Raw genomic sequence first — 25,957 nt, 5'->3', positions numbered from 1 at the left:
AGGGAGAGCGCTCGCACCGCCCGGTGAGGAGGACAAAGTGCCTGCGCGATTTTTTCCCCTCCCGACCCTCCAACTCCCCGCTTCGGCGGCAGGAAATGGAGGGGCCCCTCTCTTCTCTCTGAACATTTGCTTTTTTTTTCTCTACTTCTCCAGCAAGGAAGACGGGGGAGAAAGGGGCAGGCGGCTTGGCGGCTGCGTTCTCCCCTCCTCTGCAGGGACTGTCCCCTCGGCTGCAGGGACTGGCCATGGGGCTGCTCCAGGTGTTCGCTTTCAGTTTCCTAGGTAATTCCGCGGACGCGGTGGGGGGTGGGGCGGTGGAGGGTGGGAAGAGGAGTGGGCTTGGATGGGGAAGAAGACCCCGAAGCCGTTTGAGCCGGCTTCGAGGGAGCCTAGAGGATCCGGAGAGGGACTGGGGTGGGACTCGTACCCTGGGATTAAACGCCAGCGCCCTCGGTGGCGGCTGAGGACTAAGCGCGAGGATCCCCGCGGACCCGCATCCCGGGGGCTCTGTGCCCAGAACTGGGGATCCGCGGCCCCTGCTCCGGGCTTTACACCTTCGGCGGGTTCTCTGTGGGTCTCTCCACTGCGGGGGCAGGCTTCCTGGGGTGGGTTGGAGGCTTGCCGCGGAGGGCTCCCCTGGAACCCATTTCCCAGCGAAGTGTTCAAGCTGAGCGCAGGCTTAGTCTTGGGAACAGATTGGAGCCATGTGGCTTCAATTAACCAGCGCTGTTTGCCCCCGGATGGCGCCAGAAACAGCTGGACCGGGTGCTTCCCTGGAATGGCGAAGCGTTGAAGGCACTCCAAAGCCGCAGGGACTTGTCCACTCGCCCCTTGCTTGGGAAAGCGGCGCCCCCTGCGAGTCCTGCTACCTTGTCCCCAAAGAAGCGCTCGGGACCTCCGAGCGTGCACCCCCACACACCCGCAACCCCACACTCACGTTTCCGCGCGCGCGCACACGGTTTCACACTGAGGATGCATAGGCTGCCGCGTGCACAGAGGTTCATACACTCACCTCCCTACCGGTGCGCGCATGGGTGTTTGGTCTCTCGCCTCCCAGCGCTCAGGTCCAGGCACAGGCAAATGGAAGTGGCGGGTCTGCACCTCTACCTTTTGTGGCTGGAGCTGCTTCCCCAAGGCTGATCTGGGTGGGCTTGAGTGTCTGTGGGTCTCCCCGCAAGGATGTTCTGGGCTGACGGACCAACGTGATCGTGCGTCTCTTTCCGAACCCTCTCTCTACGTCCCGGCCTCTCCCTCGCTCATCTTTGCGTGGTGCCTCTTTTCTGCGCATTTGCTTTCTTCTGAACCTACTCTGTTCCCGCCCCTACTTGTGCCCTCCTCCCCACGTCCCCGGTCGCCTGCCCTTTCCACAGCCCTGTGCGGAGCCCTGGTGCGCGCTCAAGAACCCGAATTCAGCTATGGCTGCGCGGAGGGCAGCTGCTACCCCGCCACGGGCGACCTTCTCATCGGCCGAGCACAGAAGCTCTCGGTGACCTCGACGTGCGGGCTGCACAAGCCTGAGCCGTACTGTATTGTCAGCCACCTCCAGGTGAGGGCGGACATCCCAGCTCCAGGCTCCGCGCGCCGCCTCCGGTCCAGACCTAGGGGCCAGGCCCTGGGGACGCCACATCCTGCCAGCTATCCAGATAGGAAGCACGGCCAGTCGGGGAGTCCCGGGATTAGACTGGTTGCTCACCCTTTTTTGCTCCATCTCCGTTTGCACAGTTGTATCCGCCAAACATTTCCTGCCGCCTCCACCACCGGCACAGTCAGTATGGAAAAGCAGGGCTGCCCCAGATCCTGACCCGGAGCCTTCAAAAGTCCCGAGTGGTTTGGGTTTTGTCTTTATTTTAAATCTGTCTTCCTTGGAAATATGTGTAAAAGATAGTTTATCCTCTTTTTCTTATACTGAGTAGCAATCTTGGGTTTTTCCCGTTTGGATCAAGGGAATGGCAGCGCTGACAGATACCTTGCAAGGTCACTCCAGTTGCTGAACCTGATTTTCTCTCCTCTGGTGCTGTTCCCCACCTGCCTCCATTAGATACTTTTTCAAAATGCCCTGGTTGCCATGGTACCCTGATAGAGAAGGACCAAAATGAAATTTCAGGGTGCTGCTTCTAACAGTGGGCCAGGATCTTAGATTTCAAAGGTTACGTTTTTACAAAGTCAAAACTAATTTTTATTTTCATTTTTAAAAGATTTTATTAGCGCTAGCGTGTGCGCATGTGTCTGTGTGTGTGTGTGTACACAAGCAGGGGGAGGGGCAGAGGAAGAAGCAGGCTCCTCGCTGAGCAGGGAGCCACATGTGGGACTTGATCCCAGGTCCCCAGGATCATGACCTGAGCCCAAGGGAGACACTTAACCAACTGAGCCACCCAGGTGTCCCAAAACTAATATTTTTTAAAAAGACCTAAAACCAACTACCTAGAATCAGAAGGCTTTTGCTTGATTTTCTTTTTTTTTTTTTTTTTTAAAGTAGACTGATATTTCTGACCTCTAAAGCGTGCAAAAGGCAGCTAGCCAGACACGGTTGCAAGTGCCAGAGCCCACCGCTTCAGTTTTGGTCCCTCTACCTACCTGTACACCTGCCCTTTGGGAGGAAGTATGGTTCGCACCAGGGCTGCCTTAAAATGGAGTCACTTTACAAAGCCGAGAGCCCATTCTGGAGACCTGATAAATTAAACCAAAGGAATGCGGTCAAGTGGATTCTGCTCATTCGCTTCCAGGTTTTTACAGAGATGTCTAGACTGCTTCCTCCTGATTAGAAGGGTGGCTATAATTAAACTTTTTTTTAAGTTCTGGTAATTGTTCTCCAGTATTAGTTTCCCTGACTACAAGTTAATGAAGGCAGTCGATACCTTTTCTAATATTAGCATGTAAATTTTACCTAATATATTGTGTTAACCTTTACCTGGGAGGCGAGGACATCCTGTAAATGAATCACCAGATTCTGAAACTGGCTCTGACCAGAATGAGAATTGAATTGTCGGTCTTCAAAGCCAAGTAGAGGCAAACTCTCTGGTTTATACGATTAGTCATGAAAGTGTGGAGTGCTCTTTACAGATATCAGAACCTAAAGAAAGGGCCTGGGTGTGCACTTTTCTCAAACATTTAATGGGTCTGAAAATTGAGGCAGGAATCTTAAGTATTTTGTGCAGGGACCCATTGCATTGCTGGCTTCTGTTCTCTTTTTTGTAGTACATTTTGCTCGTCCCTAAATCCTTTTGGGAGGAAGGGGATAACTAATAGCTCGATAAATACAAACCTAAATACAAACATAAAAGCACGGTCTGTTGATACTGTCTTTATCAGAATATTAGCCCTGCTTAAATGCTGTTCGATGTACGTGGATCTCTATAGACGCCATTCTCAGCTTCAGTAAGGTCAGTGTTGGCATTCTTCGGGGTGGTCTCGGTGTATAGTGCTTTCAACAAAGCACAGCCTGGTACCCACTTGCCAAATATTCTGAGCAGTTTCTAGGTTAGCCCGCAAGCTGCCACCATTAATTCACTGCTTGGGCAGAGCAGAAGCTGAGAAAACTGGTTCTGTATTTCCCAAAGCTGCTTAAATACATCTGCCTAATACTTGGCCTCTGCCTTATGTAGGTTTTGGAAAATCAGGCCGAATGAATTGTTCTTTTTCCCCCCCCCTTTCATTTTTCAGTTTGCTTTATGTCAGCAAAAATTCTCTAATGCCTCTTATGCATTTTACTGGAAGAGTAAGCTTCTCGAGCTATTCATTGAGATGAAGGCTTATGCCTAGAAATTTCATTTTGATTAAATTAATAGCTTGTGGAAACAATGCCGCCTTTTACTTTCGACCTTGAATTTATAAGAGTGGAGGAAATTTTCAGGAGTAATTCATACCCCATCAGTTAAAAAGCAGAAGGCACATTATGGGTCACATAAGTAATTTTGGCACGTTCATTTTTCTTGAAGCAAGTAGGTTTGATTTTTGTATTGTGGGCTTAATTTTTGGGGTGTGTGTGAGTGTGTGAGAGAGAGAGAGAGATTGCTTCCTAGACTCATAAAACTAACTTTCCTTTCAGGAGGACAAAAAATGCTTCATCTGCAATTCACAAGATCCTTATCACGAGACCCTCAATCCTGACAGTCATCTCATTGAAAATGTGGTCACTACATTTGCTCCAAACCGCCTTAAGATTTGGTGGCAATCTGAAAATGGTATGTGGTTGGTGTGGGAACCCTGAGTGTGATTGGTCACCTGGAAGGAGTTTACAGGCTCCTGGGTATTTGTGATCTTGACTGGTTTCTCTGCCCTGTAATTATGGCCTTTGGCAGATTTACTATCTTGCCCTAACTTTTCTTGGTAAAATCTGATCTTCCCGAAGCATGCACTTTCTATAAGAAAGCAGTCTTTGATGCTAGACCCAAGGGGTATTTCGTAGTCCTCATCCTGAGGGGAGTCTTTGCGGGGGTGGGGTATATCTGTTGGGGGTGGGGAAGGCCCTGCACAGCCCTGAATCTTCCACAAAATATAGACTCTTTCATTTTGATTAACCCCAAAGGAAAGGGCAGAAGCAGCCCCCACCTCTACCATCACCGTCCTTCCCTCTAGAGGAAATTCAGTAATAGTACTATGAATCAGCCCTAGATGTTAAATTTTCAGACCGTCTACCTAGATGTCACCCCAACTCAATTTCCCTAGTGAGTATGTCAACCCAGCCCCTTTTTCGTTTCTTTGCCTCGGGGTTTGGGTTTAGTGAATTCATCAAGCTTGATGTTTCTTCACTGGGAAACTAAGCCCCAATGAGTTTTGCACTTGTTTCAAACTTGAATGCTGAACTTTGGGAAATAAAGGTAGAGTTTTTGTGTCTCTTAATTAACAATGTACCATTAGATCTTCCAAAAAATTATGAGAATTCTGGCTCTCAAAGAAGTGAACCTAGGCTTGGCCACAGAGAGTATGGATTCAACTAGATCTCTCCATTATATATGTCCTATCCCTGGGAAGCTTTCGGATGCTTGCTATCATTTAACGTTCTATAAAGAGGAACTCCCTTACTAGACTTCCATGTCCTTGACTATGAAATTGTACTTGCTTTCTAGAAGACTGTTGGTTTCTGGAGAGGGTTGGTTATTCATTGGTCAAGCTTGGGACTGCGTTGGTTACCAGATTGAGACAGACCGGTCCTCAAAACGCATGTGTCCATTAGAGCCTTATCGGCTCTTAGAGGAGGTTATGTTGGTTGATACTTCAGTGTGAAGGAGAAGTTTCTGTAAGTCTGTACTCCAGTCACAAAGGACTTCGGAAATAGCAGAGAGCTGCTTCCAAACAGGATCATGTCCCAACTGCCCACATTCTTCAGTGACATGAAAAGACCTTTAGAAGGACACCTCAACTTTAGTGTCAAGTTGACAGTAAAATTGTTCATCTCGTGCCATAGTTCTAGGGGAGGGTTTTTCTTGGCTACATCAGCAGTTCATCAATTTCTGCAAGTTTGAATTTGTGGGGCAAGAGAGGCCAAATGCCAGAAAGACGGATTTTCAAGTAAAGGGGCTTACATTCTCTGTCACAAGAGATTAGATGAGGTTAGGCTGAAGCCTCGTCCACTCATTGTTACTGCCCCCGTCCTCTCCCTGGTGTCCGATCGCTCATCATTAAAGACGTTCTTCATGGATGTGATTTGATCCATTTTCTGTGGGTTTCGTCCATGTGGAGCTTCAGGTGGTGACGTTAAATTCTTGGTGTTCAGGCATCAAAACGGGTTTGGAGGGCAATCCATTACTTTTCACTTACCCTTCCCAGTGATCTATCCCTAGGTCTGACAAATTAAAATACGCCATAAAAGAATCCTCTTGTTTCTTTGTGGATTTTTCTTCCCTTATTAAAAAAACTGTAATGCGTTATCAGGTTCTAAATCTAAAATGGAATGTGCTTTTAGGGCGCACATTGCAGCCTATGTTCTTATGTTACAGAAAGGGTACAGGTCTTGTTTGTACTTTACGTTATTTTGTTATCTCTTCATTTTGAACAAACATTGCAGGTTTTTAAAAGCCTGGGAGAGAAGAGACACATGGTGGCTGAGTTAGCATTTCACTCCGAAAGGCCCAGAGTCGGCTTATAATATGGCTCTTTTTAATAAGTTAGATAAGGTTGGTTAGTGTGATTATAATGTTTTTCTTTAACATTCCAACTAACTCATATCCGTTTCAGTGACCACCCCCCACCCCCCACCATTGGCTTGGCAGTTTTCCAGTGGGAGAGTTTATTTCAAAAGTCCTACTGATTTCCTGAAAATACACCAGCCCCTGACATGATTCATTCTGACACATTCCTGTCTTCCTGTCTCGAAGACTTCTTTCGCTCTAGAAGGGGGACCCCCGAAGCTCTCTGGAGCCCAGGAAACGGGGGAAGGTCTCCTGTAGCAAACTGGAGGGCAGGCTGGAGGGCCCGAGGTAATGGAGAGGAGGAGTACTTCCATCTCTGGAATTCCGGTGGCCTTTTTAGTGTACTAACGTGGGACTGACCGACCCTCGGGGCATGCTGCAAAGGCTCGTTTGTTTGCTCAGGCTTCCCCCTGAAAGGGAAGATGTTAGTGTTTGTTCTGGGCCCGTTTATTTATTTGACCGATTCTTTCTCTGGCATTGTTTATGGGTTGTGGCAATGCGTCCAAAGGCTTCCCCATCAGGGATAGGTCTTTCTAAATGGGAGTGTAACTAACATGCGTGGTTATGTTATTTATTTTCTTTGCTGCTGCATTAAAAAAAGGAATATTTGCGTTTGGCCTGGAGGAGGATTAGGTCCCTTGCTTTAGGCAGCAGGCTGAACCCCTCCTGTGCACAGGAAGTGACCCCCTCCTTTTCCTCGGAGAGCCTCTTGGCTTAGAGGATTGGAAGATGTTTTACTTTTTCCTAAGCAAAAGCTGCTTTCTTGACAGCAACTAGAGGCATTCTGCCAGACGTCTTGTTCCGGTGAGCGGATTCAATATGGTGAACTCTGGAATGATTTGTGGAAACCTGGAGAATCCTCCTGATTTGTGCCTCACCTCCTACCCCAAGACAGGTTTCTTGACTTTAGCTTCACTTCCTGATGGAATGCAAGGAGGATTTCTATGAGGGGCATAAAGAGAATTTAAGACAACCATCCCAACTGTTCACAGAGGTCCCTGTTTACCTTACTGTTTCCTTTTTTATTTCTAAAAAATCTCCTATAGGCGTGGAAAATGTAACGATCCAACTGGATTTGGAAGCAGAATTCCATTTTACTCATCTCATAATGACTTTCAAGGTAAGGAATTCGTCACTTTCTCACAAATGACATGTTGAGAGTTCTGTGTAATTCCCTTTTCAGTATGGATGTCTGTTGTGAGTTGGCCTAAATGGGAACTTAAATATTATTGTTGCCATAAATTGGGATCATCGAGCAGCTTTTTAAGATGGGCATGAATAACTATGTTTAACAAATTATCTTCATGGCAAGCAGGAGAGAGCGAGCCTCTATTCTAAGGTAATTCAACTGTAAACTTTTAATTAGATCTTTTTATTTCCCCATGGAGAGAGGCAGCTTTGACTCTCTCCCAAACCACAATAAAACATCTGGAGAGTAAATCCCTGATCCCTTGTGTTGATGTTTTAATGTTGAGCTCGGTAACTGAAAAGGAAGTGTATTATCGTTAGTTTTCAAGGGTTTGCAAATTTGTGGGAACAGTTTTGCAGTTTCCTTAAGAAATGCATATGCCTTCTTAAATGCGGATTTTCTCATCCTTTTTCTTTTAGAGATGTAAAATGACTCCAGGGCTAGGGAATTTCTCTGGACAAAGTCCCTTTGTTTCTTCATAAGCAGCTGTCTGGAAATGACAGCGTTCGCATGGCTTAAAGTACACGTCGATGCACGTAAAACCCATAATTTACCTCTTGCTTCTCAGATTAAAATCACTTTGGGTAGTTCTTGGTTGGAGTCGGGGGCCTTAGCTGCACCGTCTCAGGTTAGGAAGAGGTGCCAGGGAGAGATTGACCATGTGCGTGGGTAGCCCTGAAAGTCTCACCGTGCCCCGAACCAAAGCCTGGGAGGCCAAGGAGCGTGGATGGGCATTGAAGCAGAACGTGACTAGGACGCATGGTAGACTGCTGGTTCCCAGTCCTGAGCCCCTGTCCCCTGCCAATCCTCCCCATCCCCCACCCAAGAGGTGCTGTTGCTTCTGCCTCCGAGGAACGAGGAACGTTTCCTCTGTGACACCTGATATGGGGGGGGGGGCGGGGGAGGCAGGGGCTCTCACTAAGCAACTCAACACTGTGCCTCCTCCCTTCATCCACTGTGGCCAAGCTCAGCTCGCCGTGCATGAGGGTGTGGCCAGCATGTTTTGGGACGCCTAAAAATATACAAATTATCATTCATGTCGATGGCCCTGTCTTTTATTTCGGAAAGGGCAGCTGTGTGCCTACATGGGTCGTTCTGAGTCTGCGTGCCCCCAGAGGCCCTCTGGGTACGTGTTTTGTAGTTACGTACTCACGCACGTGAGTGCCGCGGACCACAGAGGAAACTGCACGCAAGTGCGGAAGGGCACAGAGGCGGTGACCGAACAGAGACATGAAGAACGGCCACAAGCGTTCGGACTGTAGTCGGTGAAAGAGAAGTCCTCCTTCCTGCGGGTTCTAGCTCCCGTGTGCACAGCGACATGCATGCGGTTGGACAGGCTTGGGTATAAGTCCCCACTCTGCCCCTTCCTGACACGTGTGGCCAGAGCCTCGGCTTCCTCTTCGGAGGGAAGAATGGGGAGAATGAGAACACCTACGTGCTAGGGTTGGGTGACCGAGCCCTCTGCTCCGGAATAGGCGTAATCTTGCCGCCTGGCATCTGATGGGAATGCGAGCGTTTTTATATATGCTGATGCTTGCCGGTAGTGATTGCTCTATAGATATTTACTGACCGAGTAAGGGGATCCAGGAATTCAGCCATCTGTTTGTAAGAAAATGCCTTGGGACCCGAGCTGGAGATCTTAAAGATATCCTGGTTGCTTGTCTGCGGGGGGGCCTTCCCATCTTGGGGGGGGAGGGGGACATAGACTTGCAAATAACTTACATCCCAGAGGGTGCTAAGTGCCCCGGCAGGAGTTCGGACAGCACACACTCTGGGCGTGGAGGGCGAGATTAATCGTAGCCTGGGCTAAAGGAGAGAGCTTCACGAAGAGCGGTCTGCGAAGAGCGGTCTGCGTTTGACCCGGGCTGGGAAGGGTGAGCGGGATCTCAGTGGGAGGAGGGGTAAGAAAAGCCATTCTTGGCAGAGGACGCCGTCTGAGAGCAAAGCCTTGGTGGTGGACAGGTCAGGCCGGGTTGGTTGGGCGTAGATTTGCCTTGAGCTCAGGGCCGTGAGGGGGAGAGGGAAGGAAGAGGACAGTCAGAAGGACCGGGACTCCTGGCTGAGAGGTGTGAACTGTATAGGAAATGGGGAGCCATGGACAAGAAAACAAGACTGTATTTCAGGAAGGTAGCCGAGAGGAGGGCCTGGGACCTTGAGAACCGAGGCCTCATGGGGAGGCCCTCGCTGAGGTCTGTGTTAATGGGGGGCTCACCTAGGAGGCTACTGGGGTTCATGCAGAGACAGGGCTGACTCTCACGTGGGAGGGAGCCGCCCCTGCCATCCCGGGAGTTCTGGAAGTATTATCAGAAAAGCTTTTTCAAGTCACACGCGTCCCCTTGCTGCCATACTCTTACCCTCCGTTACTACTGCCGCTGAGAATCATTGCCCACTTTTACGGGAGTCCTCAGTTGGCACCTTTGGAATCAAAGGTTCAGCCGTGAATCGGAGAAGGATGAGAAGAAGAGCAACAGAACGGAGGGCAGGAGCGGGATGAAGCCAAGACCTCTTGGGTGTCCAAGCTGAGTAAGCAGGAGTGTGGCAACGGGGCGACAGGAGCGAGGATGGGGGCAGGTGGCAGTGAGGAACACATGTTTGCCGTGGAGACAGCTGCGTGCTAAGTGGACCGGGTTTTTGTGGGCCAGCAACACTCCTGTGACGTATACCCGGTGTGCTTTGGTCGATAGCCAGATGTTTCCAAAATCGTAGCTCTGGTATGGAGTGGAAATTCAGAGGTAGCCGTGCTGCGGCGTGAGGCTCGAGCAGGCAGATGAGTAAGCGAAGAGTGTGGAAGGGCCTCCTTTCCGATCGCACCAGTGTGGTCCTGGGTTCCGCAGCCTCCTACCTCCACGGGAAATTGGATAACTCTGTCAGTGGCCCTTTGGGACCCAGAAGCTTCCAGGAGAGAGGGAGAAAGAAGCTCAGCCAGCACTGGCTGTAAGGCGTTTCCTTTCTGGTCCCTTGTGACATGGAGACATCAGGCTGGTCTGTCCCCGGATGTCACCACCCAGGAGGCAGGTCTCATGGGGAACTTGTCTGGGCTGAGATTGTTATTAGGGTTTTCCCCCCTTACTTTAAACGTCTTTATCACGTACTCTTGAGTTGAATAAAGTACCATTTTCTTATATTCCTGAAGAGGTAAAAAAGTAAAAACCCAAGCAACTAGTAAGTGAGTAAGTCTGAGAATCTGTCAAAATGTGACCTTCCGTTTTCTTACCCTTGTCTCTGGATCCATGCAAAGCCATCAGGATTATTAAGGAAGGCAGAAGGTCGTCTGGGAATGGACTAATCTCACCATTAGTGGTCACCCAAATTTCTCCCAAGCATTGGTTTTAATTCAGAAGGGAGGGTCTCTCCAGGTTCTCTTTGCTGGGCTGGCTCAACTGTCCTCTTTTTCTCCCTGCAGTGGAACATGCCTCCCATTTCCCAAACGTCTGTACCCGCTCTTCGGGCACTGAGACCTGAGCCCCTGGCAGAGCTTGTTCTGCTTCGTCTCTTCAGTGCACCCTGCCTACCACACCCTCCCAAATCTCCGTCCTGCCTCAGTTTCCAGGAGTCTGGCCTTTGTACTCCATCCTCTGTAACATCCGTTTGTCGGTCTGCTGTGACGCCATCAGCCAGGGAGGCAGAAAGATGGGTTTGGGCCTCATTCAGCCTGGATTTGAATCTAGCTAGCAAGTCAGTGAATGTGTCTGAGCCTCAAGTTCTGATGTGTCAGAAGACTGTTGAGAGGCTGTGTTAGTTTCCTGGGGCCTCCATAACAAAGAGCCCACTAGGGGGGGGGGGGGCTGTGCTGTCTCACAGCTCTGGAGGCTTGACGTGCAAGATTGAAGCGTGGCCAGAGTTGGCTTCTCCTGTGGCCTCTTTATTTCCTTGGCTTGGAGGTGGCGGTCTTTCTTCTCTCTCCCCTTGGTCTTCCCTTGGACATGTCCCCTGTATCCTCATTGCCGCTGCTTATAAAGAGCGACAGTCACACAGGATTAGGGCCCCCACTGTGAGACCTCATTCTACTTTAATTACCCATTTAAAGACCCGATCTCCAAATACAGTCACATTCCGAGGGAAGAGGGGTTAGGTCTTCAACAAGAGGGGTTAGGTCTTCAACGTAAGAATTTGGGAGGATACCATTCTGCCCTAAAAGATTAAGAAATGAGTTAAGTCAAGGGCCTGGCACCACTCTCTTCTTTGCTCGCCCTGGAGGATGCATTTTCTGGAGCAATGACTTTGGCTCTTTTATCTTGCCCTTTGCTTTTCGGGAGGATATCTACCTTTGGAGGTTTCAGATATCGTATGCCGACAGTGATTCCCAAATCCACGGTCAAGCTCCGTTGCTTTTGCCTTCTTTTCTGTGGCTTTGCTCTCAGCACAGTCGCCCCCCACTATCCAAGCTCTGGTGCTCGTGTTCCCTTCCTTCCCTCCCTTTCCACTGAAACCTGATGGATCGCCAAGTGCGATTCAGTGTATTTTACTAAATTCACTAAGTTTTCAGAGCAACTGCATCCTTTCTCTCTGACCATACTGTAAGGCTTGATTTAAGACCTTCCTCTTTTTTTTTCTCTCCGTTGGTTTCCGTCTCTTGGGGTTTTTTTTGTTTCTTGTTTTTCTGTGTCCAATAATTGTGCCCCAGGATTATTTTTCTGAAGTGTGATCTGATCATTCTGTCTGCTTAAGTCTTTCGGTGTTCCCCTTTTGTGGCATAAAAAGAAAGGAAACCCCTTTGCGTGGCCAGCAAATTCCTGCCTCCCCCGCCCTGGTCAGCCTCTTCTGCCTCCTCCAGCCACCTCCACCTGCTGCCTGGAAGACCCCTACCCTTTCAGGATCCAGTTTGAGGCCATCTTCTCTCTGAAGCATTCCCTAGCTAGTGTGTGTGTGTTGTGGGGGCGGGGGGGGGGGGTAAAATATACGGTACACAAAATTTGCCATTTTAACCCTTTTTAAATATACAATTCAGTAGCATTGGGTCTTTACAACGTTGTGCAACCATCACTATTTCCAGAACTTTTTCATCCCCCCAAATACAAACTCAACCCATGAAGCAATAACTCCCCATTGCCCTCTCCCCCAGCCCCTGGAAACCTCTAATGTCCTTTCTGTCTCTGCGTACTTGCCTGTTCAAGACCTTTCCTATCAGTGGAATCCCACAATACCTGCCCTTTTGTGTCTGTCTTCTTTCACGGAGTAGAATGTCTTCAGGGTTTATCCATGATGTAGAAGTATCCACATTTCTTTTCTACGGCTGGGTAAGAGTCTCTCACGTGTCTGACGTGTTGGGATTATCCATTCGTCTTTGTTGGATACTCGAGGGGTTTCTGCCTTTTGGCCATTGTGAACTATGCCGCTGTGAACGTTAGCACCTATGAGTATCTGTCTGAGTCCCTGTTTTCGGTTCTTTGGGGAGCAGGAGAGCTAGGAGCGGAATCGTAGGATTCTGCAGCTTCTTGAGTCAGTCATTCCTTCCTCTCATTTTCCCAGAGCACACTGCAGGAGACTCTCCTGTGGTCATAAATGATTTAGAGCCATGCTTCCTGGGGCCACGTGCCACCTGCAGACCACTGTCTACCGAGCAGCAATCAGGCACACAGCTGTTGAACGACGACACGAATGAATGATAAGCAGGCAACCTAACCAGTCCTATTATGGGTGGTGACGGTCTCTACCAAAGAGTGTTTGCTATTAAGTCCCGCTTGTAATCAGCTGCCAAAGAGAAACAGCTTACTCATCTCTGTTAGGGTGGGAGAAAGGGCAGCATTTCGAGGCTAGGAGCTTGCCTGCAAGGGAGGCTCTGTGCGACAGCCTGAAGTATTTGAAATCCAGCCACAGTCCGAAATACCAACCACATGCCGGCAGGGTTTGTGGCACGCAGTTGAGTGATATGTTCGTCTGAGATGTTTTTTAAAAGAAAATACAGATCACCAATAAACATCAAACAAGCCTTTTCTACCCCACCTTTAGACATTCCGTCCTGCCGCTATGCTGATAGAACGATCGTCTGACTTCGGGAAAACCTGGGGCGTGTACAGATACTTTGCCTATGACTGCGAGAGCTCATTTCCAGGCATTTCCACCGGCCCCATGAAGAAAGTGGACGATATAATCTGTGATTCCCGCTATTCCGACATCGAACCCTCAACGGAAGGAGAGGTTTGCTTGCTTTTCTTATTTTACATTCTACTTGCAAATCCTTTTTGATCATTGCAAAAATACCCATTATTCTTATATCTATTTTTAGGTGATATTTCGTGCTTTAGATCCTGCTTTCAGAATAGAAGATCCTTACAGTCCCAGGATACAGAGTAAGCTTGTTTTCGAATAAAAGCTTTGATGGAAAAGAGCAATCATGGAAGAACTCTTACCCAGAGCACTGCTACCTCGAATGTAAACATTCAGTGCTGAATCCACCTTCTCTTTCCTTTTATCTCCACAATACCCAGTCAGAGATCCTTGAAATTGGCAGGAATCAAAGTGCTTGCTGATGGGGAACATGTTTTGATTAGAGTAAAATATTTATGTCATAAGTACTCAAACAATTATGCTGGTCGTAATACCTTATTTTAATGCTCAGTATAATATATATGTATATAAATATGTTATATAATGTATAAAATATATACTATATAATTTGGATATATTATGTAACATATGTATATATAAATTAGGGTACAGATTAAGCTGTTGTAGCAAAGTGTCCCAAAAAATACCGTGGTTCAAATAAAATAGAAGTTTCTCTTACGAAATCATCCAGAGGGCTTTCCCGAGAAGAAAGGTAGCTCAGTTGCTGCAAGTAGGCTTACCAGGTCAAATAAAGGATGAGGCCCAGTTAAATCTGCATTGGAGATAAATAGCAAGTTATTTTTTTAGAATAACTAGATCCCACGGAGTACTTGTGACTAGTACAAGGATATCCCGTGCAACCTTTGTGGGTGGTGTGACTATGTCCCATGTAATATTTGAGACAGACTTTACTGAAAAAAATATTGTTTATCTGAAATTCAAATTTAACCGAGCAACTTGTATTTTTGTTGCTACATCTGGCAACCCTAGCTGTTAGGCCACCCAGTCCCTTCTGTCTTGTAGTCTTTATCTGCATGGTTGGAGCTGGACCAGCACTACCATGTTGTCCCAGCCTGTGGATTGGGAGGAAGAGAAGGGCAGACGACATGGAAGTTGTATGTCACTTCTGTTCACATCCCATCGGCCAAACTTTGTCACGTGGCCAACCTCAAGTCACATGGGGAAACTTCTAGCTATTTGGCCATGTGCCCGCTCAAGCTCTTGCCTGGGGCTGTTCTTGTCAAAGGAAGAAACGAAAAAAGTACGGGGTGTGGGGGGGTGGGACTCAGAAGTGTCAGCCACGCTCAATATGCTCCGTCAGATGAGGGTGGTATTTCCATTTAACAGATGCGTAAACTGAGGCCCAGAGTTGGAATAATGTGCATAAGGGGACAATTAGATCCTGAACTCATATGTAATGATTCTAAATTTAGGGCTCTTTCCAGCATGTAACAACCATGCTTCTGTTATTACAGAATTACAGTTTGATCATCTTAGGAGGCAAAATATGCACTAATTAGAAGAACAGGGTTTGGTGTCCAACAGACTTGGGTTTAAATCCCACTTCCAGCAGATCGTGGCTCTGTGATCTTGGGCAAGTAATCTGCTTAAACCTGTTTTTTTTTTAGGCTCTGTTTTTTCATCTGTACGTAGAGATAGTAATATTGACCTGGGCATCATTATGGAGGGAAAATGAGTTCTAGCAACGACCTTCTGACTTGCCTGACCCACACACAGAAAGTGTTCAGTGAATTGAAGCAGCTGTTGTTCTTAATGCTGCCACGAGCCGTGGCCTGGGTCTTGCGTGGCCCTGGTCCCCGTACCTCAGTGAGGGGGTGAGACTCCCTCTCCTGCCGCGAAGGGGTAGTCAGCAGAGCAGAGGCAGGGCCGATTCATGCTGGTCGTTCCCCGCTGAGGAGGGCCCCATTTGACGCTAAGGCCCCCTAGACCCTCCCAGCGTGACGCGTGGAAGAGTAAAATGGAAGACGTCCAGGACCTATTGCCAGAAAAGTGCCGTTTCCCCACTTAAATTCATTTTACACGCGGCCCAGACTATCTCTGGTCTGCAGTTTACGCATTCATCCTGTTATAGGACAAATATTTATGGCACATCCAGGCCTGTGCTATCTCTGTGAGGCCCGCCCTCCCTGCTCTCGAAACCCAGTTGTGAGAAGCGTCCACACGGGCTCCGCGACGGACGCCCCTTGGGGGCCTGAAAGGACTCACGGTCTGCTCCTTCTTGGGTGACATTTGTGGGACTCGGGGAACGTGTCGCTATTATAATTCTCTTGTCTTTTGTTGTGAAATGGCCTCCGAAGATCTTGTGTGTGTTCGAGAGGCATCCATTTTAACTGACGATGCTTTGGTTGGACTCCGTAGTCCAGGGAACGACTAAAGTCTCTTCCGTTGTCCCTCTGTTGAGAGCTCGGGGCCGGACTTCGAGAGCGGTGCTGGCCTCACGCCCGCCGTCCGCGTGCGGGCTTGGCCGTCGTCGGCCGTGCCAGGCGGGAGGGGAAGGGGCGCGTTTGCTCTTCGGCGGGCTCCCACAAAGATCAGGCCAGGGGTCCTCGGCGCTCCGGCAGGCCGGCCGCTCGTCGGTGGGCGCTTGTGCTCGCTCTGTGCGGGAGGAAAGGTTGGCGTTCGCAGATTCCATCGGCTAAGCAGGACCACGCTTCCTCTGCTCAGTTGTGGTTTTACAAAGAGCCTCCGTTCAGTGCATGCACTCATGGACGGTCCCTTCCAACCCACAGCTGTGTCTGTAGTCTTCATTGTCCCCTGTGCATATAGTCGAAGTCGTTAAAATTGTATCTGGGCTTGGAAAGTCTCCGATGCCCTGGGCCAGCGCCCTGTTGTCCTGTGTGGTACTGATGAGAGTAAAGCTTAGGGGCCATTCCAGACTACACAGGACATGGGGGCACTGATGGACTCGTGAGACTTTCAAGGTCCACTTGAGTGAGAACAACTTAGCCATTGAGGGAAACGCTGGTGGAGCAGGATGAACGGCTCTTGGTTTATCAAGTTACCACAGAATATAAGTGGCAGCCCAACATCTGCAATAAGCATAGAACTATAGAGCCGGGAGAGGAGAAAGAGTAAGAGAAACTGATCCACAAGCAAACTTGAGGTTTAGGAAAAAACCACTTGCCCCAAGCCCTAATACTGAGCTCCTTTATGCTTATGGTTGACAAACGAGGGCGAAAAAGTGGGAGACTGTGATGTTGTGTCAAATGTGGTGGAGATCTTCTGTCCCTCAAGAGCGGTTATTCCATAGCGTTGAATCTGTTTTAGCAACTTGGATGTCATCTATGCGGTGGGAAATTTCAGACAGTGTTTTTTTTTTCCTCCAAAAATAAACACAAAAATGTTTCGTCCTAACTGTCTTGTAACAAGAGAATTGGAGTGTGTCGATAAACCCTTTCCCACCTGCATGGAATCCTCTGGTTTTGAGACCGACGCTCGTTGCTGTGGGCATCAGATGATACCGCAGTGGTTGAGATCCCTGTGTGCCAGTGGGTTCTGGCAGCCGTGCAGCTGTGTTCTTAAATTTCTCTGCTTTTGCACTTTTTCCTGAAACAGTCTGATGTTCTTTCTAAACTGCTGAGGAGGGAGCAGCCCTTCTTTCTTCCAGAGGCTGTCCCGTTAGGTCAAGCTTTACTGGTCTGGCCATCTAGACCACACAAAGGCGTAGCCTCTGGTTAAGCCATTTTTGTTTGTCATACCTTCTATAAAGAGATGTCATATAATTGCAAAAGAGGTATTGCTTGTTTGATCAGACTTCCCGTCTTCTTGGTGACCTTCACAGATCTCTTAAAAATCACCAACTTGCGAATCAAGTTTGTGAAGCTACACACTCTGGGTGATAACCTTTTGGATTCCAGAATGGAAATCAGAGAGAAGTATTACTATGCGGTGTATGACATGGTGGTTCGAGGGAATTGCTTCTGCTACGGCCATGCCAGCGAATGCGCCCCCGTGGATGGAGTCAATGAAGAAGTAGAAGGAATGGTAAGCAGGCAGTCTCGGGGGCTTGCTCCTTTATTTATTTTTTTAATATTTTATTTATTTATTTGAGAGAGAGAAACGGAGAGTACAGAGCGAGAGTGAGAAGTAGACTCTTTGCTGAGTAGGGAGCTCGATGTGGGGCTCGATCCCAGGACCCTAAGTTCATGACCCAAGCCAAAGGCAGACACTTAACCGACTGAGCCACCCAGGTGCCCCAGGCTTTCTCCTTTAGACAGATGATCCCCAAAAGCAATTTGAAGCTAGTTTTACCTTAAACCTTTTACCATTTCTTGGGGTTTTATTTTTCCAGACGGACTTTTAGCTCTTTCCACCACACTGGTGGTTGATGGCTGGTTTTCTCTTTGCTAACTTTCTGGGGCTATGAGAATCTAAGGGCTATTCATGTCAGAGACAAAGAATTAATTTTTGGAAATTGTTGCAGGAAGCTGCTGCTACGGTAGATGTTTTTTGAGTCAATAAGGATGAAGAGGTTTTCTAAATAGCCATCACATCTTCCTTCCCTTTAGGGAAGATTAGACACCACAAGCATTCCTGTCTCTATGCAACAAGGCATGAAGTGGCCCCGGCCCAGAGAACTGGGGCATTTGAACCTGGAACCGCAGGATATGATTGAGGAATCCAGTGGGCTTTGTTTCTTTACATGTTTCTTCTCGTTTTATTCTTTTTCCACTTTTATGCTGTGTTGTCAATTCATGTACTTCTAAAAATTGGGGATTTGGGTGTTTCGCCAAATGGATAAACTTAGGGTATTTTGGCCATTTCTCAGTGAACTGGTAATTCTTACAGACCCGTAGGATTTTAGAGCTAAACGGGATTTACTCCACGGGCTATCCTTATTAGAAGGGAGTGGGGATTAAATAGCTCCCCGGGGGGCCCTAAGTCAGGGGCAGATGGAAATTCATGTCTAGCTCTCCTGAGTCTGCCCCAGGGTTCCTTCCGTTATGGGACTCTGGGCCTCCCTTGATGAAGAGTGTGCCTGCCTGCCTTGGAAAGGAAAAAGCTGTTTGCTTTTCCAAGATGCTTAGTCCTCATCTGAGAAGGTCCAGGAGCGCGTGCATTCAGCCGGCTGAACTTCTCCCCATTTGCTCCACTTAGAACACTTGCCCCGTAGATAAAGTTGCATTTTTAGCAGAGCCTAAAGGGAGGACATGTCCTTGTAATCTCGTTGCTGTATCTTTCAGAGAATGCTAGGTACGTAGTGTTTACTTTTCAGCATAACAAATCTGGCGTGTAGCTCATGTCCCGTAGTCTTGTCACTATCCGTGGTCTCCGTGCAATGTGCTGTTGGCTCAGACATTGTGTAGAGTCCTGTGCTGTGTGCTTTGGAACCTTTTTTTTTTTTAATTCTGTGTAAAACTAGCTTGGAAAGGGACGATTTTACTCTTTTGCTCACTTGCACTCCTGTCAGTTTGGGCCCAGGGCGGACCTGTCCTGTTCCTGAATTCCATTCTGTAGAAACTAGTGTGTTACGGTGAGGTGCCCATGCACACATGTATTTGGTAGATGGAAAAAATTCATCTTTTATGTGCCTCGGGGGGCTTCAGCATAGCTTGCTGGAGACATCCTGGGCCCTTCATCAAGCAAAATAACTTGTATTCTTTTTCCTCTGAGGTTTTCTATTTCCTTTCTTAAAAAAAAAAAAAAAAAGGTGAATGTGGTAAATGATTAATATTTTTGAATCTTGTTTTGGTTTGGAAAAACAATGGAGTTCTGTGCCTGAAGTCAAAAACAAAACCAAAGAAGAAAAAACCCATTCTTTTATGTGGCATAGTGGTGAAGCTTGCAGTAATGTGAGTCGGTTTCCAGGTGGTGTATGTACATTTAATTCTGCGTTATAACTTTTGTTGATTTCTCTTAAAATAGGTTTCTTTGGGGCATAGATTTTTGTCTTTTTTTTTTTTTTTTTTTTACTCTTAAGTAACCAGTTGTGTGTGTGTGTGTGTGTGTGTGTGTGTTTTAATTCTTAAGTGACTGATGTTACGCATCTGGGTTCTTTTCATCGATACTTCGAGAAAACAGTACTTGAGTATCTGTTAGAGTAGGAACTGTTCCTAGAGGTGGGAGTCGGAGCCATCAGAAAGACGGAACTCACTATGGAGAGGGACAAAATAAAAACAGATCCTCATTGTGGGGAGCTGGAGATGAGGATTAGAATGAAAAGGGGTTTATATCTTCCATTGGCCGTGGAGAAAGTCTGGCCATCGGTTGCTCTCTTACTTTGCTCTTTGCTGTTTTTCTGACTTGCAAGGTTCACGGGCACTGCATGTGCAGGCACAACACCAAGGGCCTGAACTGCGAACAGTGCATGGATTTCTACCACGATTTACCTTGGAGACCCGCTGAAGGTCGAAACAGCAATGCTTGTAAAAGTAAGTCTCCAGCAGAGGGGCATTTGGAATCCCCTCAGGCTCGTATCCATTTTCTGATTAGAGCCGCTATAATGGTACCTTAGTTTGCAAAAGGAAGAAACGTTATTACCCTTTGGCCAGTTTCGCCCGGAAATTCTTAGGAGACCAATATCCACTCAGTTCAGTGAATGCACGAGCATGCCGAACAGCAGCCCGTGTGTTTGGCAGATTTCATAGAAGGTGGAGATGGTGTCCCTGACATTGTACCTGTCTTGAAGGTAAGATGACCATGAGAGAAAAACGAAAGAAAAATATGGCATGGTAGATCACTAAGGCCTAAGAGATACGGAGTAGAGTTTTTGGCCTTGTTTCTATGCCAGCCCGGCTGCAGCCCATGGCACATGGCCAGCCAGCCCACCCAGGGGTATTCTCTGGGAAGACATGTGGTTTGAAACCCTCCCCCAGCATCCCCCACAGTGGTTCTGCTATACTTTCCCCTCAAGGAGGAGCAGTGTGCCTGCCCCTTCCCCCACTGAGGACTGTTCTAGAAGTTCAGAAACCAGGGAGGGCTGGAGTGAGCGAGGTTTGTTAGTAAGTACAAGCCAGCAACCTTTGATGAGAGCCAAGATTGTCTTGGTAAGAAGAAGAAAGAGGGGTGGGGGGAAAGTAGGGAAAGAGGGTGGGGAAGGGGGAAAGAGTCCAGATAAGGAGAACACAGAGCACAAGGCCCCAAGGACATTCCTGTGACCAACACAGAGTCTACGCTGGGGAAATGATTCCAAGGTTTAATTCAACCGGTGCATGGCGGGCGCTTGTCTGCTAGGCACTGAGGACGTGTCACTGGGTATAACACAGCCCCTCCCTGCGGGAGGTTGTGTTGCAGGGGGAGACCAAGGAGGCCAGAGTGTAGAGCCCAGGGAGGACCAAGCCGAGCTAAGCTTCATTTCCAGAAGACCGGAGTCCATGTGGGTCACTGAGCAGAGAGTGAGAGGATATGAAAGCTGGGTTGGACAAGGGGACTGCCCGGTGGGCCCGCAGAGGGTCAGCGTGCGTGGAAGGCCGGCCAGATGGCTCTTCTGATGAAGAGCCTAGTCGGGTGTGCTTCTGGGAATGGGGAAGAAGGGAACCCCCTTCCTCAAAGCCGGCAGCCCAAGCGGGCTTTTCCAGAAAGTATGGCCTAGGAGATCCTCTGGGGTGAGGCGCTCCCCGGTCCGAGCCCGTCCTCCACCTGGTGGCAGCCTCCTCTTAATAAGCCACCAAGGGGACTTTCCCCAGAGGTTTTTACTTTTTAGCCCACTGTCTTCCTATGCGAGCAGATTCATATTTCAGAAAGCTCACCCTTGGAAAGCTTCCAGCATGTCAGTTGGACGTGTCCTTTGTCATGGGTGCCTCATTGTTAATTGCCATGTTGCCTGAACTTCATCCCTGGTTTCCAGAATGAGCCTCTTCCCAGCAACCCCATCCTCCATCGGTAAGTTGACTCCAAGGGCTTTTCTTGACGCGGGTCTTGTTGCGCAGAGTGTCACTGCAACGAACATTCGAGCTCCTGCCACTTTGACATGGCGGTGTACTTGGCCACTGGAAACGTCACCGGAGGGGTGTGTGATGACTGTCAGCACAACACGATGGGACGCAACTGTGAGCAGTGCAAGCCGTTTTACTTCCAGCACCCGGAGAGAGATGTCCGAGACCCTAACGTCTGCGAACGTATGTGGGGAAACAGCTTGATGTAGGACCTCTCAACTGGAATAGCCAGGGGGTCACCATCCTTCTCTTGGGAACCCTGGTGTGAGCAGCGGACTTGCTTTATTTTAACCGTAGTGTAGGATGCTGAAGCAGTCTTGCCGTCTTGCCTTCATTGTGTTCTTTGTTCTTCTTAGGCTGCACCTGTGACCCAGCTGGGTCTCAGAACGGGGGGATCTGTGACAGTTACACGGACTTTTCCACCGGCCTCATTGCTGGTCAGTGCCGGTGTAAGTTACACGTGGAAGGAGAGCACTGTGAAATTTGCAAAGAAGGCTTCTACGGTTTAAGTGCTGAAGATCCGTTCGGTTGCAAATGTAAGTACGTTTGTGAAAAAGGCTGGGAGTTCTCGTGTATACGGTTCCCGTTCTGCTTTGCAGTTCTAAATCCAGACTACCCCTTGGCGCTCACTGGGTGTGTGTTTCTGTACTTCGTTTTATCTCTAATAAAGCTTGTGCTTGCAATCCTCTGGGAACGATTCCTGGCGGGAGTCCTTGTGATTCTGAGACCGGTTACTGCTACTGTAAGCGTCTGGTGACAGGACAGCATTGTGACCAGTGTCTGGTAGGTGAATCCTAATTACGTGGGACGGGTGGTTTTGCATGTGACATGGTTCGCTCTTGTAGGGTCTACCGTCAGCCTTCTTTGTAAATATGAGAAGACGCAAACAATTCACAGAAGAATTACTCATGAATAATTTTGACAAGATAGTCACCATTGCTGTTAGAACTGTGAAATAAAACCCCAGTGAAATACCATTTTTATAGACAAAATTAACAAGTTTTTTAAAAATGGGGTTGCTAACTATTAGGACATAATGAGGGTCTGGTTCTCTAAGCTGTTGATGGAGATGCACATTGGTTCATAGTTGGCAAGAAAAGCATTTTGGAAGTACGTTATCAGTAGCCTCTAGAAATGCGCATACCCTTTGACCCGGTAATCCCACTTCTGGGAATCTTTCCTAATGAAATAAGCAGAAAATTGGACAGAGACGTAGTCACCAGAAAACTCATTTCGTCTCGTACTAATCATAGCCAAAAAACTTGGAAGCAACGATGGGGAAAATAGTTAAGTAAATTTGGGGGATTCTGTGCAGTGTGGTATTTGGTTGCCTTTGAAAATGACAATAACATGACGAAATGCTCTTGCTGGTATATTAAAAAAAAAAAAAAAACCCACAGGATGTGAGTAGTATCTTGATTGTGCAGGAAAAAATTGCATCAAGAAAAACAAAATCTGGAAGGAAATCCACCAAAAAGTTCACTGTAGTGATTCTGGGTAAAGTGACTACAAGAGTAATTTTTTAAATCGCCCTGTATCTTTTATAACATTCTGGCAATTTCATTTATAATTTGTGCGAGGGGGTCCACTGACCCCAAATTATGTCCATGACCTGTAAATATGTATATTTGCGTATATCCAGATAGATTCTTAACATAAATTTCTGGAAGTCTGGTTTAAATGAGTGCGCCTGGCTTTTATCTGCTCATTAGGAAATGCCTATTTGTCGAGGTACAGAGAGATCTTCTCCTCTGGGTAGATTCTGTCTTATTTCTTTTTATTTCCATCTCCAGTGCACTCAGGATTCAGTGATCTCACCTTTTACTTGTGAAAATACTTGCTTTATGCTGTTTGGACATAGATAAGTCCTTTGAAGAGCTTTGCTTGTGGAGTTTCTGACAGGCTGAACTCAGGGAAAATGCCAAATATTTGCCAAAACTCTCTTAGTGCCAGAGCACTTGTAATGAAGAAAATTGGCAACTTAGCTGCTCGCTCTTGTTTACTCTCAGACAAAGGCTATTTGCTCAGGAGAGAAACTCCTCAGATCTGGCGTTGGGTGGTTATGACCCCAGCGACCTGTGGCCTGGGGTTTAGTTGAGAACGCTCATGCTCGTTGCCCTTAAAGGCTTTCTGCTTGCACGGCAGGAAAGAACATTTGGAGGAACAAGCAGGACACGCCATAACTTGTTTCTTGTTGAGTCTATTGTGTAATGACAGGAACCCACCTTTAGACGTTAAATCTTTTGTTGTGCAGCCAGAGCACTGGGGCTTAAGCAATGATTTGGATGGATGTCGACCTTGTGATTGTGACCTTGGAGGGGCCTTGAACAACAGGTGAGTGAAGCCACACATACACTCTTGTTTGTGCTCGGTCCCCTCAGAGAGCCCTTACGGTCTCCAGGAGCAGCATGACAGTATCTCTGAAGAAGGGGCACAAAGTATAGGCACCTTTAGTTTACCTGGGGTCTTAATGCTTTCAAAGATTTAGTCATTCTGAGGGTTAGCTTTGAAGACTCCAAGTATGTTTAGGTTTCTTAGTTTTTAATAGTGTTGTTGTACTTTATGGAAACGATGTGTGCCCATTAAAAAAAAAAAATTCCCAGGTGCCTGGGTGGCTCAGTTGGTTCGGCCTCTGCCTTTGGCTGAGGTTATGATGCTGGGGTCCTGGGATCGAGTCCTGCATTGGGCTCCTTGCTCAATGGGGAGCCTGCTTCTCCTCTTCTCGTCCCCCCCAACTCGTGCTCTCTCTTTCTCTCAAATAAGTAAATCTTAAAAAAAAAAGAAAAAATTAAAACAATGGAAAATGAACTCCCATTTGGATTTGTGTTAAGGATCTTTTCATTTTCTTCTTTCTGGTTTTATTTTTTTCTTTCCAACTTCCAAGTCTATTGGTGAAAATTGCATGTAATTGTTTTTAGTTATCGAAACACGTTGGTGTCCCTTGAAGAGGTGAGACGTGAGGCTCTGCCAGAGATGAGTCCCAGTCCGCATTTGGCAAAGATGTTAGATTCGTGGGAGTGAAATTAACCACCTCTGACTCAAAGAGAATTTCGGTCTCTGTTTGTAACTGGGTCAGATTGAGAACATCTGGCAGAGAGTGTAAGTGACTGCTGAGGGGTAGGCAGATGTTTCCTTGTGGCCTGACTCTCCCCTGAGACAGCAAGCTGAACTCATCAAGCGAGCTCCATACTAAAAACCCCCGACTCTCCCAAGATTATTTCCCAACACCATAGTAGTCTGCTGGGAGGGAATGGGATTTTAGGCAGCAAGAACATCTTCTCTTTGGCCTCCGTATCTGGGGTTATTCTGTTCCAGGTACTGCAGTAACTCGGTACAGCATGTAGCCTCTGGAACTCCAGGGTGAATTTCTGTTCTTAGAAAACCTCCAGAGGGGAGGAAGCAAGGACAATTCCATAAAAGCAGGGAAGACAAACTTCTGGAATCACTTCTCCAGCTTTCCTTTGTGACTCCCCGAATACCTGCTGCTTCCTTTAGTCATTGCTTGCTCAACGCAAAGGTGTCATCATTCCAAAAATTCTTGATTAGATGAAAGGGGCGTACACGGTTCTCCACATGTCATAAACTCAGGAATGTCCTATGTGCCTTTACCCTAAGTGGTTTCTGTTCCTCACTCCTTTCCTGTTTCTCTATTCCACATGTTTCCTGTCTTTAAATCCGCCCACACAGAGCCCCTGGCCTGTCCCTTGTTCCTCCTGTGAGAATTTCTAGAAATCTTGTGCTGATCAAGAGAGTTTGCAAAGTAAAAAAATTTAGTGAAGATCTTAAAGCAGGGAATTTGACATTCCTCGCGTGATTGATGGGGTGCCCTATCTTTTAGCATCACTGGTGGGGAAAAGAAGGAACGTTAACAGATTTCTCTCCTCGTGTGACTCTGCGGTGTTTGGTACTGGTCCTCTTCAGTTTTCCCCCCACAAGGACCTTCTCTAGGAGTCCCGTAGGGTAATAGAGGCTCTAACGAAGTCTTCCGAAGCACCGATTCTCCAAGGAGCATGCGTGGTGTGTAGCGGGCACTTAGGAGAGACTCGCTGAATGATTTGTTGCATCCATGCGTAAATATCTGATGATATTCCTTTGCTCTGCCTTGGGTACACAGTAGGTATGGAATAAATGTTGATCAAGTAAAAGAGTTCAAGAAACAAGATATTTACGATGTAAAAACAAAACATGCATTCTGTATCGCACTGGCAATTCTTAGATGTGATCGCAGACCTTCCCTAGGTACTTTGGCCAGGGACAGAATTGAGCGTAAAAACCATGTGAAGCGGAAGAGGTTTAAAAATGTTTTGTGTGATGAGCCGTGGATTTTTTTGTAGAGCAAGAGTTTATGAATCCATGTCTATTATGTTGACAGGTAATCTGGATTTTGGAATATTTTAATGAAGTAAGCCCTAATTTAAATAATATGACTTAAGGCCAGGCTAATGGTGCTTTGCCTAGTAGGTAACCTACTTTAATAAATAAATCAGAATGGTTGCTAGGTAAACGTTCCTCGTAAATGTTTGAAAACTATATACAACTTTATAGCATGCCTCAAAATTATTGCATCAATGCAGTTTAGAACTTTGGGGTCTGACTTGAAGCTCAGCACTCTGTTGAAGATTCCTGCTTTCTGGACTGAGGTCCGCAGGCCGCCCTTGGGGTTTCAACACCACATTCCTTCTGCATCTCTTTTAGGA

The 25,957-nt window shown here is 47.5% G+C and overlaps 1 protein-coding gene across 2 annotated transcripts in view; it reads left to right on the top strand.

Moving 5' to 3' along the window:
- Nucleotides 1-230: 230 nt before the first annotated feature.
- The window catches only part of LAMB1 (laminin subunit beta 1), a 66,404-nt gene continuing 40,677 nt past the window's right edge, over nt 231-25,957 (top strand). Inside the window, exons 1-12 of one of the 2 annotated variants that reach the window (XM_040644400.1) lie at nt 231-282; nt 1,371-1,546; nt 4,046-4,181; nt 7,175-7,248; nt 13,267-13,455; nt 13,544-13,607; nt 17,168-17,370; nt 19,637-19,757; nt 21,255-21,443; nt 21,617-21,796; nt 21,931-22,043; nt 23,515-23,594. In XM_040644400.1, the coding sequence (XP_040500334.1) occupies nt 246-282; nt 1,371-1,546; nt 4,046-4,181; nt 7,175-7,248; nt 13,267-13,455; nt 13,544-13,607; nt 17,168-17,370; nt 19,637-19,757; nt 21,255-21,443; nt 21,617-21,796; nt 21,931-22,043; nt 23,515-23,594 (1,562 nt within the window). In that variant the 5' untranslated portion in view covers nt 231-245. Of the gene's footprint in view, nt 283-1,013; nt 1,547-4,045; nt 4,182-7,174; nt 7,249-13,266; nt 13,456-13,543; nt 13,608-17,167; nt 17,371-19,636; nt 19,758-21,254; nt 21,444-21,616; nt 21,797-21,930; nt 22,044-23,514; nt 23,595-25,957 lie in introns of those variants that run through there. The other variant, XM_040644399.1, reaches the window with a different exon arrangement.

The sequence above is a fragment of the Ursus maritimus genome, unplaced genomic scaffold (genome assembly GCF_017311325.1).
Source record: "Ursus maritimus isolate PB19 unplaced genomic scaffold, ASM1731132v1 scaffold_3, whole genome shotgun sequence".
Taxonomy (NCBI): domain Eukaryota; kingdom Metazoa; phylum Chordata; class Mammalia; order Carnivora; family Ursidae; genus Ursus; species Ursus maritimus.
The sequence above is the reverse complement of the archived record's forward strand: the minus strand, read 5'-3'. Positions and strand labels throughout refer to the sequence as shown.